This window comes from Bos taurus, chromosome 5 (assembly GCF_002263795.3).
Source record: "Bos taurus isolate L1 Dominette 01449 registration number 42190680 breed Hereford chromosome 5, ARS-UCD2.0, whole genome shotgun sequence".
Taxonomy (NCBI): Eukaryota; Metazoa; Chordata; class Mammalia; order Artiodactyla; family Bovidae; genus Bos; species Bos taurus.
Window position 1 is genome coordinate 47,380,820 of NC_037332.1, and position 19,423 is coordinate 47,400,242.

A 19,423-nucleotide genomic window follows, 5' to 3' on the forward strand; every position below is an offset into this window, starting at 1 on the left:
AAGAGGAGAACCAAAAATGCTGGCATTTTGGAAACCAAAGCAAGAGTTTCAAGGCAAAAGTCATGGTCGATAGCATGAAAAGGCTATGGAGGATTCACGCAATAGAGGCAAGAAAGAGAATGTCCACTGGGTTCGGCAATTAGGAAGAAAGTCATGGCGGAGAAGTTTCAAGGAATCAGGGGACAGAAGTCAGATTGCAGGGAGCTGAGGGCTGAGGAAAGAAAGGGTAGGGAAGTACAGACAAGCTGTTCTTGTTGTCTGCCGAGAAAGTAGGTTTTGGAAGATGGATTGGCAGGACAAATGCAGTGAATAGATGAAAAGGACAGGAGGCCATTGGGGGCTCATCTTTTGAGAACTTCTACAGCATTTAGTTACATACTTTGTGCTCTAGTTTATACTGTCTTATCTTCTAATCAGTGGTTCTCAATCAAGATCTGTTTTGCCCCAGGGGACATTTGGCAACATCAAGGGATTTAGCTGTAGGGACTGGGCTTCCCTTGTGGTTCAGCTGGTAAAGGATCTGCCTGAAATGCAGGAGAGCTGTGTTTGATCCCTGGGTTGGGAAGATCCCCTGGAGAAGGGAAAGGCTACCCACTCCAGTTTTCTGGCATGGAGACTTGTATAGTCCATGGGGTCGCAAAGAGTCAAACACAACTGAGCGACTTTCGCTTCACTACTTCCCTGTCAGTCCAGTGGTTAAGAATCTACACTTCCATTGCAGAGGGCATGGGTTCAGTCCTGGTCAGGGGCCTGAGATCCCACATGCCATGCAGTGCAGCCAAAAAGTAAAAAATAAATTAAAAAAAGAAAATGAAGACATTTAGCTGTAGATGAAAGGAGATAGAGGGGATTCCAGGTTCAGATGGGTGTTATTTTGTTTGTTAAGATTGGAGAGATTTGAGCATGTTTGGGGCCCAAAATATTTGAGAGAAAAAAGATGTAATTGGTAGCTAGGAGTTTCCAAAGGGATGAGAAGGGAAGTTATCCAGAGCATAGGTAGGTAATTTGTCTAAGGCAGAAAGTAGAAGACCTTCGCCTAGGAGTGTGAAGAGAAGGATGTGAGAATATAATTACATTTTAGCTGTGCTTAGGAAGATCGTGTGAGAACTGTCAAGCAAGAGTGAAAGGGTCAGCACCTTGGGGAGCTGAAAAGAACGATGAAGGTTCAGAATAGCTAATGGGGAAATGAATGAGATAACCAACCAGATTCATGTAAAGGGATTTTCAAGCTGGGTGGTAGACCAAGCAGAATCCAGAAGCTCTCAGTCTATAGCAACATCAGTCTTTGTGGTCAAGTTTTTTGTCAGGAGACCTCCGCTGCTCAAGAATAAAAACAGAGATAGTAGATGGTTATATTGATCCAGAGACTGTTTCCAGGGAAGTTTCAAAGAAGGAGCACGTAAGTCACGGAGGTTCAAATCATCACAGGAAGAGCAGAGATAATTATGGTAATCACATGAAAATTTATCATGATATTTATCAAATGCTTGCTCTATGGCTTGTTACTATCCTGTGTGTGCATTAGCTCATAGTCTTTAAAACAGCAATGGAGAAGGTTACTATTGGGTTGGCCAAAAAAAGTGTTTGAGTTTTTGTTCCATCTTATAGAAAAAAAAATCTGAATGAACTTTTTGGCCACATGAATATTCCTATATCCCCAGTAACAGAGGCTCACGTTAACGGTGGGGCTGGGATTTTAACACAGGCAGTGAGGCTCCAAAGGCCATGTTGTAAGCACTACGTATACTGCTTGTGCTTGAGAGAATGTGTACTAGGTTAGAGAGGCACAGAAATCAATATAGGATCAGCATGAAAGACCAGACAGAAAGGGAGCAGTTAAGGAATTAGGAGTCTTCAGGGAGAAGAAAGTAGGGGAGTGAGAGAAAGGGGATTTGAGAGCTAACAGCTGGGAGACTGAGGTCAAATGGCATATTAGAGTTTAGGATGTCAGACATAAAGCAAAGTTCCAGGGTAGTGAGTTGCTAAAGCAAAGCAGAATGGAGGCAGTTATTCAACCCAGAGGTCTGAGTGTTGGGCACACAGTGTGATGGGAGGAGCACTACTTGGTGAAATCTCGCAGAAGGGGTGCAGGACTCGGGGTGAGGAAGGCATGTGAACTGGCTGCCCCTGACACCCAAGCACAATCCTATCAAAGAATCTCTGTAGTTGCTGTTCCTCTGCCTGGGCAGCTCTTCCCCAGCATATTTGGGTGTTTGTTCACTTCACTTGCTGCTAAGTCGCTTCAGTTGTGTCCAACTCTGTGCGACCCCATGGACGGCAGCCCACCAGGCTCCCCCATCCCTGGGATTCTCCAGGCAAGAATACTGGAGTGGGTTGCCATTTCCTTCTCCAACGCATGAAAGTGAAGTCGCTCAGTCATGTCCGACTCTTCACGACCCCATGGACTGCAGCCCACCAGGCTCCTCCGTCCATGGGATTTTCCAGGCAAGAGTACTGGAGTGGGGTGCCATTGCCTTCTCCTCACTTCACTTAGATCTTTGCTGAAACATCAATTGCTCAAAGAAGCCTTCCACAACATTTATCACACTCAGTCCCCTTGCCCAGATTTATAGCTCTTCTTGGCCCTTCTCATACCCTGATGTTATGTCATATACATAACACACTTATTGTTATGTTGTATACAAGTATTATTATTGTCTTGTTTTCTCCAGTAGAAATATCTGTGATGTCTGAGACTTTGTGCCTTTTGTTCAAGAATATACCACAGCACGTAAAATAGTGCCTGGAATTTAGGAAGCTCTCGGCCAATATTTGGTCGATGACTGAATGAAATACAGTTGGCTCTCCTGAGGGACTAGGATCAGAAACTTCAATTTGCACCAAGAATTGATTTTATACTAATTGCATCTCTGAGGTTCCTGCGCTCTCTGTTTCTTCATGTCTACTCCCTTTGTACAAGTTTTCTCTGATTTTCTCAAGTTTTTTCTGATTGTATATAATTGCTTCATCCTTGCTAATGTGCCCAGCCAGGACCAGCCAGTTTTAATTTCTAATTCCCAAAAGAGAGCATCTATTGGCACAGGCTAGGTGTAGCATCTTCCCTTTCTTGTCCACAGTGGCCAACAGTCAGTAAAAGACCTTGTAAGGATCAGTCAGATACACTGAGGGTCTAGTTTGCAAATAAGTCTGTCCAGTGGCCCCAAAATGTATTTACTATAATTGTAGAACATTTATGACGGGCAAACTATTGTAATCCAATACCTTCATTTATTTGAGAAGGGAAAATTGAGATTCAAGGGCAGAAACTCAAAGTCATAGAGCAAAGTGAATGTTACATAAATCCTGGGTCTGTTGACTTGCACCTGTCTTTATCTATATTGTATTACACTGCCTCTTTCAAGAGATATTAAGGTTCCTAGCATGAAAGAGCAGGATTTCTGAGCTTCTGCCCTACTGACATTGTTTGTTGAATGGAGATGCTTATCCTGTGCACTGTGGGATGTTGAGCAGCATCTACTCACTACATTCCAGTAATGGAATGGCCAGCACAGCTGACTTTCTCCATAGCAATATCCACTAAGTATTTACTTGTGCTATACATGTGTCTTTATTTTATATGTATCCTCAATATTTGTTCATTATTTATGTAATCCATTATATATATTTGTCTAATCCATTATATATATATAATGTATATACAAATATAAGTATATATATGTTAATTAAAGGTTAGGTTTTTAGGTTTTAGCTTAGGTTTAAGCTCCTAAAAAACAGGAACTATGAATATTCATTGGAAGGACTGATGCTGAAGCTGAAGCTCCAGTACTTTGGCCGCCTGGGGCAAAGAGCTAACTCATTAGAAAAGACCCTGATGCTGGGAAAGATTGAAGGCAAAAGGAGAAGGGAGTGGCAGAAGATGAGATGGTTGGATGGCATCACCAACTCAATGGACATGAATTTGAGCAAACTCCAGGAGACAGTGGAGGACAGAGGAGCCTAATGTGCTCAATCCTTGGAGTGGCAGAGTCTGACAGTGACTGAACAACTATTAAACCCACTTTGCTTAATTCCAACTTGCTATATAGGGGACTGGAAAAATGGACCTAAAGCCGTCTCCCCTGTCTTCCATTGTCCCAGAAATCAACCCATTTCAAATGAATAGAAACGATATAAAATAGGGCCAGGAAAAATATTTTTCCATCCTGTCATTCTCTCCTCCATTGCTCATGGCAGACATCACTAGTTGATTTCTGCTGAGCCTAGACACAGCATCAGAACCTCAATAAAACACTCTAATTAGTCATTACCAATCTACTGGTATATATTGAAACTGCTGGAATCCAGATAATCTTTTTTAGCCAATTGAGAACGTGAATATTTGTAAGATATCACTGCATGAGATATGAGCTATTTCGAGACTGCCCTGCCCTTTTCGATTCACTTCTGATTGTCTGGATGTGAACCACCATCCATTTCCAGTTCTTCCTCAGATATATACCCAGATACTAATTCCCAAACTGCTAGATCTCAGAGATTACCTATGTCTGTTTTATAAACATCCTAAGTGACACAGACAGTGGTTAAAAAGCTTGATTGTGAGTACACTTTGCCTGAGTCAGACACGACTGAGTGACTGAATTGAACTAAACTGATCTCTTTACATGGGCACCACCACCCAAAAAAAATTGTAGTAACATTAAAGGAATTTTTCTTATGCTAAAGTTGCTTATAATCCCATCACTCTAATAAACAGAAACTTTTTATATATCTTTACGAAAGTCCTTTACCATACATATAATTTTGTAAAGCTATAATCATATGCACAATTTACAGTTTGCCTTTTTCAGTACTATCTTTTAAATACCAGTGTACAATATCATGAATTCTTGAAGTTTCTACTTTAATGCTGAAATTATTTTGTTGGAAAAAATACAGCTTTGTCTTTGAGAGAAGCCTCAACGAAAAATTCTATCAAATGATGTTTGCCATTATTACTAGAGTCCCCAGTGTTTTTCTCTGACTGAGTGGGACTTAAACATTCACATTTACCCACCTTATAGTCCCTTTATTTTTTTGAATCTCACAAGGTGTCCCGATTGATGAATTATTATGTGGTGGTTATCTTACTGTGCCAACAATGAATGCTTCAGGCTGAAAGAGCAGACCATTTGGAAAGAAGGAGGCCTTTGTTTACCCAAATGTGTTTTTAATTATAGTATTAACAAAGATAAAGCAAAACCAGGGAAGCACAAAATAACCACATGGGAGTCTAAGAAAATAAACATCTTGTTTACTCTTCTAAACCTATTGTTTCTCCAAATATTGGCTCTTTTTCTTCTTTATTAGCGTTTCCTTAAGAAACCCCAAATTAAACGTGCCTTCACTTTAACAGACAAATAATTGTATGGGGGAAAAAATTACCAAATAGAAAATAAATCATGTTGATGTTTAAAGATTCAAATGAAGCCACAGCTTGATCAAAGAGATTCATTTGTTGATATTTGTTCATCATTATAAATATTTCAAATCTTATGTAGTCAAAAGTAATCTATTACTGTTTTCCAGGAAGTGATAATGTCTCCTCCTGTGTCATTAACAATATTAATCTTGGTCAAGATTCCCTGCATTAAAAATGTAAAGCAAAATTTTGCTATAGTAACTAATTTAGATCTGTGTTTTCCGCCCTTATGAATTAACGACTCACTGTATAGCATCTTGGGCAAGATGTCATAGACATACATGGACACATATATACAAACAATACATTCCCCACCCCTTTCACAGAACAGAGACATCACTTTGCCAACAAAGCTCCATACGGTCAAAGCTGTAGTTTTTCCAGTGGTCATGTATGGATGTACATGAGAGTTGGACCGTAAAGAAGGCTGAGTGGCAAAGAATTGATGCTTTTGAACTGTGGTGCCGGAGAAGACTCTTGAGAGTCCCTTGGACTGCAAGGAAATCAAACCAGACAATCCTAAAGGAAATCAACCCTGAATATTCATTGGAAGGATTGATGCTGAAGATGAAGCTCTAATACTTTGGTCACCTGATACAAAGAGCCAACTCACTGGAAAAGACCCTGGTGCTGGGAAAGATTGAGGGCAAAAGGAGAAGTGGGGGCAGAGGATGAGATGGTTAGATAGCTTCACTAACTCAGTGGACATGAATTTGAACAAACTCTGGGAGATAGTGAAGGACAGGAAGCCCAGTGTGCTGCAGTCCCTGGGGTTGCAAGGAGTCAGATACTACTTAGCGACTGAACAACAACCCCTTTCACGGAGAATGTTTTCATAAAACCAGCAACACTAAAACAAACATACATGAAATGAGTTTTATAAATAGTGAAGCTTTTTGTTCCTCTAAAGCTTCTAGGACATTTACTTATGAACCATTTGGGATACTTTATCCAAGTAATAGAATAATCTATTCCTGTTACACTCATCACGGAGAAGGCAATGGCACCCTACTCCAGTACTCTTGCCTGGAAAATCCCATGGACGGAGGAGCCTGGTAGGCTGCAGTCCATGGGGTCTCGAAAAGTCGGACATGACTGAGCGACTTCACTTTCACTTTCCACTTTCATGCATTGGAGAAGGAAATGGCAACCCACTCCAGTGTTCTTGCCTGGAGAATCCCAGGGACGGGGGAGCCTGGTGGGCTGCCTTCTATGGGGTCGCACAGAGTCGGACACGACTGAAGCGACTTAGCAGCAGCAGCAGCAGCAGTTACACTCATGAACACTTAGGTGGGGGCTGTCTGTTTGGCTCCCATCCTATTTCCTCTACTGGATCAACATGTTCATAAGAGATCTTTCAGTTGCAAGCCACAGAAAATGCACACAAGCTAATTTAGACGGGAAAAGGTGTTTCCTAGGAGCATACAGGTGTTTCACAGCCTTTGGGGACAAGGAATGTAGGCAGTCCCAGAGAAGGCTAGAACCAGGAGCTGTCGAGGCCAACCACTGGCCCTGTCCAAGACCTTGCACATCTCCTTAAGTACATTTGTTTCTTTCTTCTTCTTCCAATAGCAGCCTAGCTATTGGGGCATTTGGTCTAAATGAGCTTCTTCCAAATGCCCTCTCTGCCCCCAATCTGCATGCTAATTCCAGATTCTTAAACTTTCTCCTTTGGTGGTGGGAAGAAGATAACAATTAGCCTTCACAGAGACTCAGGAAAGTGATGAAAGGAAAAGATTGAGAAATCTTTTAGAAATAAATATTGGTGATTCTTGTAGCACCCAAAGTAAGAGAGTAAAGCACACCTTGATGGTTGCTATTGATACTTAACTGCATTTCTCTTTTTCTGCCCCAGTATATTCAAATTGGCCAGTCATCTTGAAGTCTACAGGTTTCCCTGGTGGCTCAGGCGGTAAAGAATCCACCTGCAGTGCAGGAGACCTGGGTTCAGTCCCTGGGTTGGGAAGATCCCCTGGAGAATGGAACGGCTACCCACTCCAATGTTCTGGCCTGGAGAATTCCATGGACTGTACAGTCCATGGGGTCACAAAGAGTTGGACACAACTAAATCATTTTATCTACCTCAGATGGGAAATGGGAAGGACACAAATTCCTCTTGAATAAATAAGCAAATAAATGTATGTTGTTCTTCCTGGCACCTCTTAGTTGAGTCTTCATTGAGGACGACAGCAAGGCCGAAGATAGGAGCTCAGGGTCTATGTCACTGACCGAGCCACAGATGACCCACCAGGAGCATTAAGAAGAGAGGGAGGAAGTGGGGGAAGGCAACAGATTCCCTCAGGTGCTGCCTGGGAAGTGAGGAAAGAGCTGGGAGGAGAGGAAGGGCCCAGAAAGGGCAGACTTGCCTTTATCAAGTGGCCCCAGCTGAAACTGACGAGGGCTATTTGGGAAACCTTCACACATGAATTTTTAGACGCCCAGAGCGCCCAGAGAAATAAAAATTTTACTGTCTTCTCCAGTTTGTCTATGGTGATTATTCTGAGTTAGAAGATCAGGTTCTTCTAAAAGGTTTTCTGCCCAGATTCCTCATGGGAAAGTAGAGAAGACCAGAAAGATCAAGTTAAGGCAGAACCAGGAAGGAATTACTGTGTTTCTATGGGGCCATCCCAACTTTCAGCTCTACAGAGACTCAAAATGTGTTAAATATGTGATTAACAAATTGGACTCGGGCCTTGGGACCTTGTAGTTCTACCCACATCACAGCTGCTGTAGTTAATTCTGTGTGTGCAGGCTGGGGAGCCACCTTGGGGCAGAATCAAGCAGAAAAAAGTGACCTCACTGAGCCATCCCACAAACTTAGCCTTATGCTTATGTTTCCTTTGCTCCTGGCTAGCCCTTCCCACCTTTTCCTAAAACTTCCAGAAAGGATCATAGTCGTTAGCTACTTAGTATGAATAGATATTATCTCTTCAGAGGCGAATATTTCCATTTTAACCGCATCTCTAATTGAAGGCTTCCCAGACTTCTGAAGGAATTTTAAGAATGTATTTAAGAATATGTAGCAATTCTTTGCTTTTCAAAAATCAGTCATTCCTGGTCAACTCACAGTAGCTCTATACAGGGCTGAGAGTCAAATAGGACACAGTGCTTCCCTCTCTACTGCTAGGCTAGCTTACTTCTCTGTTGCTTGGCCAACATCTGAACCCACCTTTGCTCTGTCCCAGCACTCCCTATTCTCCTCTTCTCTGAATCCGCCACATGATCCAGAAAGTAGGGTCATCTTTGGTGCAGCTGGGACCTCTTGGGTCCCCCTGTTTCAACTCTGTGCTCAGCATTCAGTGCAGTTGGTTGTGGTCAAGACCATTCTGGTTGTGAGATATTTTGAATATCAATCCTACTACTGCGCCTTTAAGTGTTCTTTTTACCTATTGACCTTACAAATTAAGGTACCTCCTGCCTCCTCCATGTCAATGGCCATCACAGCTAATTGAAGTCTTTCCTGAAATCTGTTACTACCAGCCATGAATGGAAAAACAAACAAAAAACCTGCTGAATAATTGTTGTTGTTCAGTCACTAAGTCATGTCCAACTCTTTGCGACCCCATGAACTGCAGCACATCAGGCTTCCGTGTCCTTCACTATCTCTCAGAGTTTGCTCAGACTCATGTCCATTGAGTCAGTGATGCTATACAATTATCTCATCTTCTGTTGCCCCCTTCTCCTCTTGCCCTCAATCTTTCCCAGGATCAAGGTCTTTTCCAACAAGTTGGCTGTTCGCATCAGGCAACCTAAGTATTGGAGCTTCAGCTTTAGCACCAGTGAATATTCAGGGTTGATTTCCTTTAGGACTGATTGACTGGTCTGATCTCCTTGCTGTCCAAGGGACACTCAATAGTCTTCTCCAACACCACAATTCGAAAACATCAATTCTTTGGCACTCCACCTTTTTTATGGTCCAACTCTCACATCCGTACGTGAACTACTGGAAAACCCAGTTTTGACTATAGTGACCTTTGTCGGCAAAGTGATATCTCTGCTTTGTAATATGCTGTCTGGGTTTATCATGGCTTTTCTTCCAAGGAGCAAGCATGCCTTAATTTCATGGCTGCCATCACCATCTGCAGTGATTTTGGAGCCCAAGGAAATAAAATCTGCTGAATAATAAACTCTGGAAAAAATAAAGCTGGGGAAAAAAGAGCGTAACTACTGTTGGTCCTTCAACTTTACTATACCTAAGAATTACCTGGCGAATATGTCTGAAATGTAGATTTCTAGTCTTTATCTTCAGCAATTCTGATCCCATAGATGTGGGATATTTCAGAAATCTATATTTTAACTTGCATCCTAGGTAAATTTGATGAGATGCTATCTGAATCACACTTAAGAGATACTGAACTCGATTGTTACTGTGAATTACACACCGTTGCCTGTGGGTAGGATGTCTGTTCTTTACCAGAAGCTTAGTTTATCAGGATTTTACATCAGTTCTCACAGCTTTAACTACAGATGATGACAATACAAGTATTCCTGATGCCTTGTCATTGACTGGGGCTCCATTCTTCCTCATCTTCTATAAACACCTTCTTTCTTGTTTTGAAATTACAGAGTCTGTCATCCCCAGTAGTGGAACATTTCACGTAAAGCTCCCTAAGAAACACAATGTGGAACTTGGAATAACCATAAGTTGTAAGTAGAAGTGACTTTTTTTTTTAATTTAGAATTTTAAGGAGACATTAGCAAGTTGTCTTGTCAAATGGTTTACAGGTGTGGCCAGCGTCTTAAGTGTCATTGCCAAGTTTCACCTAAAGATACAAAAGCGTGGAGCCAATCACTCACTTGCCGACACTTAATAGCCCTGTGAATGGGGCAAGTTACTAGGTTTCTTCAGTCTTAGGTTTCTTCCCCTGTTGAATGGAAATAAGGATATCTGCAAAATATCCTCATTTTGTAAATTATTCAAAGTATTAAATAAAATAACATATTTATATGCCTAGTATAGCCCCTGGCAAACAGTAAGTACCCAATAATATGTGACTCACACACCCCACATGAATAATTACATGAGCGTATGAAGGCATAGAGGCTCTCTATATTTCAGTATATCGCAGATTGTTTTCACAGTAATCTATTGAGACTATCTTCCCATCTGTCCACTATGCATCTGTAATCCACTTGCAAGAATAAAATCATGTCTTTTTCTTCAGTAACTTCCTGAATTCCTCCATGGCACAAGGTGCTTGGGTAACCAAGCCAAAAAGAAAAGCAGAGCATATAAATGTGTTTAATTCCCTCTTTTCTCAGACTCTAGATTTATAACTGCTGTGGTTAAAACAACTTTGAAAATTTCAGCCCCACTGGAATTCTATAGAATGGAAATTGAGGTTTCTGTGCTTTTACTATCCATAAGCTAAGTTCATCCATAAATGCTCCAAGAAAATGAAGGAAATGATTAATTCATGAAGACCAAAGGAGACTTAGAAGCAACATCTGTGACCGAGGGGTGTCTGTACCGGAGACGGTGAGGAGGCTGAATAAAGTGCCTCACTGTGCTCTGTCAGATAGCATTACATCAGTGGCTAAGGCGAAAATAGAGAGTTCTCAAATGGTCGTATGAGATGGGATCTGTCCAAGTCAACGCTAACAGTATAAATTCAATACTGAAAAGGAAGTCTTCTTAATAACTGATAAACCACACATACCTAATGCAACACCAAAAATAGTGCTACTATAATACAGAATCAGTGTTAAGAACAATAAGCCTTATATACGAGGGCCTATATCTCCCCCAGTCCCCTTAAATGGAGAGAAAAGTAGGACTGATGTATGTGATGTGTCTCTGTAGCGTAAGCAGAAAGATGAAATAGGATTTTGGAGACTCCAGACCTGTTCTAGGTGCCGCTAAAGTCATTTGTGCTTTTCCCTGGGTCGCTAACCCCTCAGTTTATTCATTACGAAGCAAAGATGGTATGCTGTTGTTCTGTCAACAGCTCTGCTTGTTGAGATTGAGAGAGAGTTCATCAGAACTTACTACTCGGAAAATCCTTGGGGCTCTGGGTGGCTTCCGTGACCCCCATGTAACTTTAACCTTGCTCTCATTTATTGTGTTTATTCTATTCCATTCATTCAGTCCATCTAATTAGCCATGAACGTGGAACTCCTGGGAGTTGGGCAGCGCATAGTTTGCTGGCTGCATGCTGAGGCCCTGCCTTCATTCAGCAAAGACACTCAGTGCTGAGGCCCAGGCTGTTTTGAGTCTTAGAAGTGCTCACTACTGGTGCACATACAGAAGACACCTATTCCTCAGAAGCTTCTGTTACCACATGTTTTGACACACTGTTACTTTACTCTCAATTTTACTCTCAAATTTTACTTAAGAGAATGGTCTTTTTTAATGCAATAGATTTATTCTTTTTCTGAAGAGCAACTTTATTAATTTTTCTTTTCCATCAAGGTTTATCACGGGATATTGAATATAGTGTCCGTGCTATACAGTAGCGCCTTGTTGTTTATCCATTCTGTATGTAATAGCTTGCACCTGCTAATCCCAAACTCCCCATCCGTCCCTCGCCCAGCCCCCATTCCCCTTGGCAAGCACAAGTGTGTTCTCCACATCTTTGAGTCTGTTTCATCGATAAGTTCGTTTGTGTCGTATTTTAGATTCCACGTATGAGAGATATCATGTGGTATTTGCTTTCTCTTTCTGACTTGCTGCACTTAATATGATAATGTCTAGGTCCATCCATGTAGCTGTAAATGGCATTATTTTATTCTTATTTATGGTTGAGTAGTGTTCATAGGCCAGAGAAGGCAATGGCATCCCACTCCAGTACTCTTGCCTGGAAAATCCCATGGACGGAGGAGCCTGGTGGGCTGCAGTCCATGGGGTCGCTAAGAGTCGGACACGACTGAGCGGCTTCACTTTCACTTTTCACTTTCATGAATTGGAGACAGAAATGACAACCCACTCCAGTGTTCTTGCCTGAAGAATCCCAGGGACAGGGGAGCCTGGTGGGCTGCTGTCTGTGGGGTCACACAGAGTTGGACACGACTGAAGCAACTTAGCAGCAGCAGCAGTATTCATGGGCAGAGGACCCTGGTAGGCTGCAGTCCATGGGGTCGCGCAGAGTCAGACATGACTGAGCGACTTCACTTTAAGTTTTCACTTTCATGCATTGGAGAAGGAAATGGCAACCCACTCCATTGTTCTTGCCTGAAGAATCCCAGGGACGGGGGAGCCTGGTGGGCTGCTGTCTGTGGGGTCACACAGAGTTGGACACGACTGAAGCAACTTAGCAGCAGCAGCCACAGTATTCCACTGTGTATATGCACCACATCCTCTTTATCCATTCATCCATCAGTGAACATTGACGTTGTTTCCATGTCTTGGTTATTGTAAATAGTGCTGCTATGAACATAGGGGTGTATCTTTTCAAATTAGAGTTTTGTCCAGATACATGCCCAGGAGTAGGATTGCAAGATCATGTGGCAACCTATAATAGATTTATTCTTAAAAATTAATGTACATAAAAATATAATTTAACTATAAAGGAGAGTATCCCTTTAAAAACTAATCCTGTGATAAATTCTTTTTTTTAAGTCAGTATTTTTCATGTTCAGTTTGTTTCAGGTGTAGCCATGTACACACAATGACAAAATATTTTATTCATGTAGAGAACCATATAAAATTATACTTTATGATGATGTTATATATGTTCTAAGTATTACTTCTTCTAAAACTGATTTTAATACCAATCATGAAAAAAAACACAAAACCCACACAAGAACTTCCTGAATTTTAGCAGCTGTGAGCTAAAGCTATTCATGGTTAACAGTGGTGAACTAAAGCTACTCATGGAAGCTAAAGTCTGTGCTGTTCCTGGGTGAAGAAATGATACGTAAGTTTGTCACACATGCCTATCAGCCCTTCCAGAGCTCCAGCTCCGTTTACACAACTAATCATCACCATCCTGAGTTTGTGTCTTCCTGTAGAAAATACTCAGATTTTGCCAGTTGAGAAAGTAGAATTTGCTAAAGGAAAAAACGGAATCCGTTTCCTTGTTATGGAATAGCAGATTCCTAAGGTCTGGCGCAGTTCCTGGCACACATGAGGTGCTTGTTTAACACCTCTTTGTTGAGGGGGTGAATGAGGAGTCTGTACAGAGTGTTGTTCTAACCCGTGTGCACTCCAGGATATGAGCCTCTGAGGGAGATGAGGGATACAGATGTATACGCAAAGGCTACTGCATGACCTGAAGAAGCGAGAATGTAGAAAATCATGACTAGCAAGGACTCAGAGCCCCAAGTGCCCCACTTTCCAACCCTCTTGATCTCTCTGTACTGAGTTTCTTTGTCTATAACAGGGAGTACTTGGTACATTCTCTGTAGCATTATTGTGAAGATTAAATAAGTTGCTACGTGTAAGGTGCCCAGAATACATTGTGAACCGTAATGAATGTTACTTATTATAATAATCGATATTTCTTTTCCTCATAGAACCTCATGAAATATTTTAAACAAATCACTACCTCACAAAATTTAGTGCCAATCATAACTGTCCTATCTGAGTAGGAAATCAAAGGACCCTCCTGTCATACAGATACATAGGGATGGTAGGAAAGCCAAGGCACTACAGGGGTTCATGGGTGTTTCTCACTATCTTTATACAAAGTCCTCTTTCTGTATCTGCATCTTGTGAAAGCTCTGAGTAGTGGGAAGCAGGCCTCCTTCCTGGGAGACATGCCTTCAGACCCTTCTCACTTGGCTTAAGGCTCACTCTTCATACCTAATTGACTGAGAAATGAGTCCCTCTGAGTCTGGATATGGTGAGCAGTTTTAGACTAATTTTCTTAAGTTCCTGATGAGACATTCATAGCACATTAGCATCAGGCATTACTTTTATTGATGTTATTGCTATAATATGGAGTCATTTATAATGGCAAATAAAGCAGAACAGCCTAGCAGAAGGGTGCAGTTTGGGACCCAAAGCAGCATCCTGAAGCTCTGACACCTCAGCCAATCAGAAACCAGAGCCCATACCTTTCAACACAGCTCACCTGCCCTTCCAGTCAGAGATCTCTGGTTGTCTCTGCCATGTCTGCTGCTGCTGCTGCTGCTGCTAAGTGGCTTCAGTCGTGTCCGACTCTGTGCGACCCCATAGACGGCAGCCCACCAGGCTCCGCCATCCCTGGGATTCTCCAGGCAAGAACACTGGAGTGGGTTGCCATTTCCTTCTCCAATGCATGAAAGTGAAAAATGAAAGTGAAGTCGCTCAGTCGTGTCCGACTCTTCGCAACCCCATGGACTGTAGCCCACCAGGCTCCTCCATCCATGGGATTTTCCAGGCGAGAGTACTGGAGTGGGGTGCCACTGCCTTCTCTAGTTGTCAGTAAAGACCTTTTGGTATGGATGTTTTCTTTTGAGGTTTTATTACATAAGAGTTTTATCTGCTTTGTACCGTGCATGGCAGTAAATAGTTTGTGTGTTTTCTCATTTCATCCTGAAAGTGGCCTTATAACATCTGTGCCCATTTTACAAAGAGGAAAGTAAGACTCAGCTGGATAACCTGCCCAAAGACCCAGAGCTAATAAAAGGCCAAACGGGGATTTAAACCCTTTCTGTTTGACTTCACGTTGGCTGTGCTGTCAGACTACCACTCATCCCTGTCACCCTCTGATTGATGAATCTTCCTGGATCCTAAATCACAAAAGCAAAAGACAGCATTTGGGGAGCACAGTTAATTTGTCAACTTTCCTTTTCAGTTGACTGGACTGTTTGTAGGAGCAAAGGCTTGCTTTATTTTTTTGTAAAATCATAAAGCAGCCTTTCTAACAAGCACAGTAAATCTGTCATTTTTGCCTTAAATCTCAAATGTTTTTAGAAGAGAAAGTTTCATGTTTTTTTGGCCAATTTTGCTAAAAACTCTCCTCACTGCTCCATCTCAAATCAAATAACTAGTTTTACTTGTTAGGTAGTATATATTTTAATGTATATGTATATATGATTATAATGAAAGTAAAACTGAATGATTGTGTGAGTGTGTGTGTGTGTGTGATTACATCTCCAATGTAGTTTGCACAGTTTATCAGGCCCTTTGAACAAAGTCCTTTGACGAGCAGAGGAAGTCCCATGAATGACTAGACATTATAGAATGCTCTTGGAATGATTCACATTTAATTAGCTTCAAACTTCAAGAGATTTCACCTATCTTCAGATATAGAAAAAGTATTTTAAACAAAAGATAGGAACTATCATTTCTACCTCTTCCAACAACTGTTTGAGAAGAAAAGAAGCCACATTCACTGTAAAAACCGGTTTCTGACAGGGACAGACAACCAGTGATTTTAAAACGTGAGGAGTCAATAGATGAGAGCTTGACCACAGGCATTTAGCTGTGTTCCTACCCCATATCTTCATTTTAAAATGGTACTATAAGCTTTTTCAAGAGGCAAAAACCCATAAGGAGAAGAGGAAATGAAAAATAGATAACAACAACCAAATTTGGAAGTGGCAAAGAAGATGGAAAAAGATTAAAGAAGCAGAAGGAAAAACTGACAATGAACTTGATTTGAGTTCCGAACTCCCGACAAGTCTGAGTGGTGGAATCAGGATGAGAGAGCTAAGAAGACAAGGGGACTGGCTGAACCTCTGTTAAGAATCAATGAGTCCCAGGACTTCCCTGGTGGTCCAGTGGTTAAGACTTCTCCTTCCAGGGCAAAGGGTGCAGGTTGAGTCCCTGGTCAGGGAGCTAAGATTCCACATGCCTTGTAGCCAAAAAACCAAAACATAAAACAGAAACAGTATGGTAACAAATTCAATAAAGACTTTTTAAATGGTCCACATCAAAAATAAATAAATAAAAAGTCTTAAAAAAATGAAAAGAATGAATGAGTCCCTTAGATGCCTTCCCCCACTCAGAACCACAAACCATCCCTCCCATTCCTGGCAAGCCCAGTTTTATCCTCTTGAAAACGTGAAAGGGAGGGTCTCTGGCTGAGGAGGCATAGCTGAGTGTCCCAGTCCTGCTCTGAAAGCAAAGATCCAGTGAAATACTGAATGCGGAGGCTGCTGTTCTCCCTGAAGCTCTAAGAAGCCAGGTAGCCAGGCTTAATCCCCTCTGAGCGGAAGGAGGAATCAAGGCCATCTGACCCAAAGAGACAACCTGGCCAGAACTCTACAGTGACTACCATTACTCCAGGAGCCCCACTTTGGAGCACCAAGCTTTCAAACAGCTACTGTGCAGGGCCATCTGTAATGTGAACAGACAGCTAAGAAAAACACAAACACTTGGAAGAAAGAATCTAAGATGCAAGACTATCAGCAGAAACAAAGAGGAAACACAGAAACAGCACATGCAAGAAGAAGAAAACTTTAAAAAAGAAAACAAAAAAACACTCATTAACATCATCTGTATCCATGGATGGGGGGCACTGAGTACTGTTAGTCAGTAGCCACTAGACAGGGAACAAACAGCTCTTGAAAAGTAAGAATATGGCAGAGATAAAAAAGTTCAACAGAAATATTGCATAATAATGTTGAAGATTTCTAGAAATTAGGACAAAACAACAAATAATGAAGACTAGAGACAGGAAAATTATACAAGATGAGCCCAAAGAACACAATATCCAAATAATGGGCATTACAAAAAGAAAAGGAGACAAAAGTATAAGGATTACTTTCAGAGACTACCCTGGTGGTCTACTGGTTCAGATTCTGCACTTCCACTATAGGGAGTGTAGGTTTGATCCCTGATCAGGGAGCTAAGATCCCATATACCTAGTGATGTGGCCAAAAATTGAAGGGAAAAAAAAAGGAAATATTATCATAAGTTTTCTAGAATTGATGGCTATAAGTTTCCTAAAGGATGGATGAAAACAGACCCACACCAAGGCATGTCATCATGAGATTTGAAAACACTGGGAGAAAAAGACAATCCTACAGGCTTCTGGGGTCGGGGGTTGTGGGGGGTGGGGGATGTTTTCACACAGTGTATCAGAACACAATAAATAGAGATGGGAATACCAGACCACTTTACCTGCCTCCTGGGAAACCTGTATGTAGGTCAAGAAGCAACAGTTAGAACTGGACATGGAACAATGGACTGGTTCCAAATTGGGAAAGGAGTACATCAAAGCTGTATATTGTCACCCAGCTTATTTAACTTATATGCAGAGTACATCATGCAAAATGCCAGGCTGGATGAAGCACAAACTGGAATCAAGATTGCCAGGAGAAATATCAATAACCTCAGATATGCAGATGACACCACCCTTATGGCAGAAAGTGAAGAAGAACTAAAGAGCTTCTTGATCAAAGTGAAAGAGGAGAGTGAAAAAGTTGGCTTAAAGCTCAACATTTAGAAAACTAAGATCATGGCATCCAGCCCCATGATTTCATGGCAAATAGATGGGGAAACAGTGGAAACAGTGGCTGACTTTATTTTTCTGGGCTCTAAAATCACTGCAGATGGTGATTGCAGCCATGAAATTAAAAGACACTTACTCCTTGGAAGGAAAGTTATGACCAACCTAGACAGCATATTGAAAAGCAGAGACATTACTTTGTCAACAAAGGTCCCTCTGGTCAAGGCTATGGTTTTTCCAGTGGTCATGTATGGATGTGAGAGTTGGACTATAAAGAAAATTGAGCACCGAAGAATCGATGCTTTTGAACTGTGGTGTTGGAGAAGACTCTTGAGAGTCCCTTGGACTGCAAGGAGATCCAACCAGTCCATCCTAAAGGAAATCAGTCCTGAATATTCTTTGGAAGGACTGATGCTGAAGCTGAAACTCCAATACTTTGGCCACCTGATGCGAAGAGCTGACTCATTTGAAAAGACCCTGATGCTGGGAAAGATTGAGGGCAGGAGGAGACGGGGACGACAGAGGATGAGATGGCTGGATGGCATCACCAACTCAATGGACATGGGTCTAAGTGAACTCCAGGAGTTGGTGATGGACAGGGAGGCCTGGCGTGCTGCAGTTCACGGGGTCGCAAAGAGTCAGACACGACTGAGCAACTGAACTGAACTGATGGTTTTTCCAGTAGTTATGTAGGGACATGAGAGCTGGACAATATTTGAGCAAACTCTGGGAGATAGTGAAGGACAGGAAAGCCTGGTGCTCAGCCTTTTTTATTGTCCAGCCTGGCGTGCTTCAGTCCATGGGTTACAAAGAGTCGGCTGAACAACAACAACAATCAAAATGACATCAGGCCTCTCAACCCATAGCAATTCTGGAATCTAGAAACCAATGGAAGAGTGCCTTCAAAGTTCTGCAGAAAAGGAATTTCTAGCCTAGAATTCACCATCTAGCAAATTTGAAAGTAAAACAAAGACAACTATGAAGGATTCAAAATACTCTCCTCCCAAGCGCTCCTCCTGAGGAAGCTATTAGAGAATGTGTTGTTGTTTAGTCCCTAAGCCATGTCTGACTGTTCTGTGACCCTGTAGACTGTAGCCCTCTGGGCTCCTCTGTGTCCCAGTCACTGAAAGTGTAAAGTCAGGAGGGAGAATTGGATTCAGGAGGCAAGGGCTTCAAGGATGCAAGAGGGAAGTGTTAAAAGATAAAATAAGGCATATTAAAAATTTTAAGAGTCTATTTGAGCAAAAACTTGATTCATATCTTACAGTGTCAAACCAGAAGTAGTTAGGAATGCTCTCCGAACAGGAGTCTGGAGATAGACATATACAGGAAGATTGGAGGCAAAGAAAGGAAATGATTTGATTGGCTATAAACCCTACTTGGCTACTTGTGACTGGTTGTCCTTAGTATTTTGATTTATAACCTTGTAAAAGCTTAGATTTTGGTTGGCTTTCATGGGCCAAGAAAGACAGATGAGATTGTTGGATGGCGTCACTGACTCAATGGACATGAGTTTGAGCAAGTTCTGGGAGTTGATGATGGACAGGGAAGCTTGGCATGCTGCAGTCCATGGGATCACAGAGTCGGACACAACTGAGGGACTGAACTGCACTGATATGATATCACTTTATGTGCCGTGCTAAGTCGCTTCAGTCATGTCCGACTCTGTGTGACCCTATGAACT

The 19,423-nt window shown here is 41.8% G+C and overlaps 1 protein-coding gene across 8 annotated transcripts in view; it reads left to right on the forward strand.

Annotated features, from left to right (window-relative positions):
* GRIP1 (glutamate receptor interacting protein 1) overlaps positions 1-19,423 on the forward strand; it is a 309,369-nt gene that overhangs the window by 214,906 nt on the left and 75,040 nt on the right. For all 8 annotated transcript variants that reach the window (XM_024992486.2, XM_059886942.1, XM_059886943.1 and 5 more), the window contains one exon: positions 9,986-10,066. In XM_024992486.2, the coding sequence (XP_024848254.1) occupies positions 9,986-10,066 (81 nt within the window). The remainder of the gene's footprint in view (positions 1-9,985; positions 10,067-19,423) is intronic.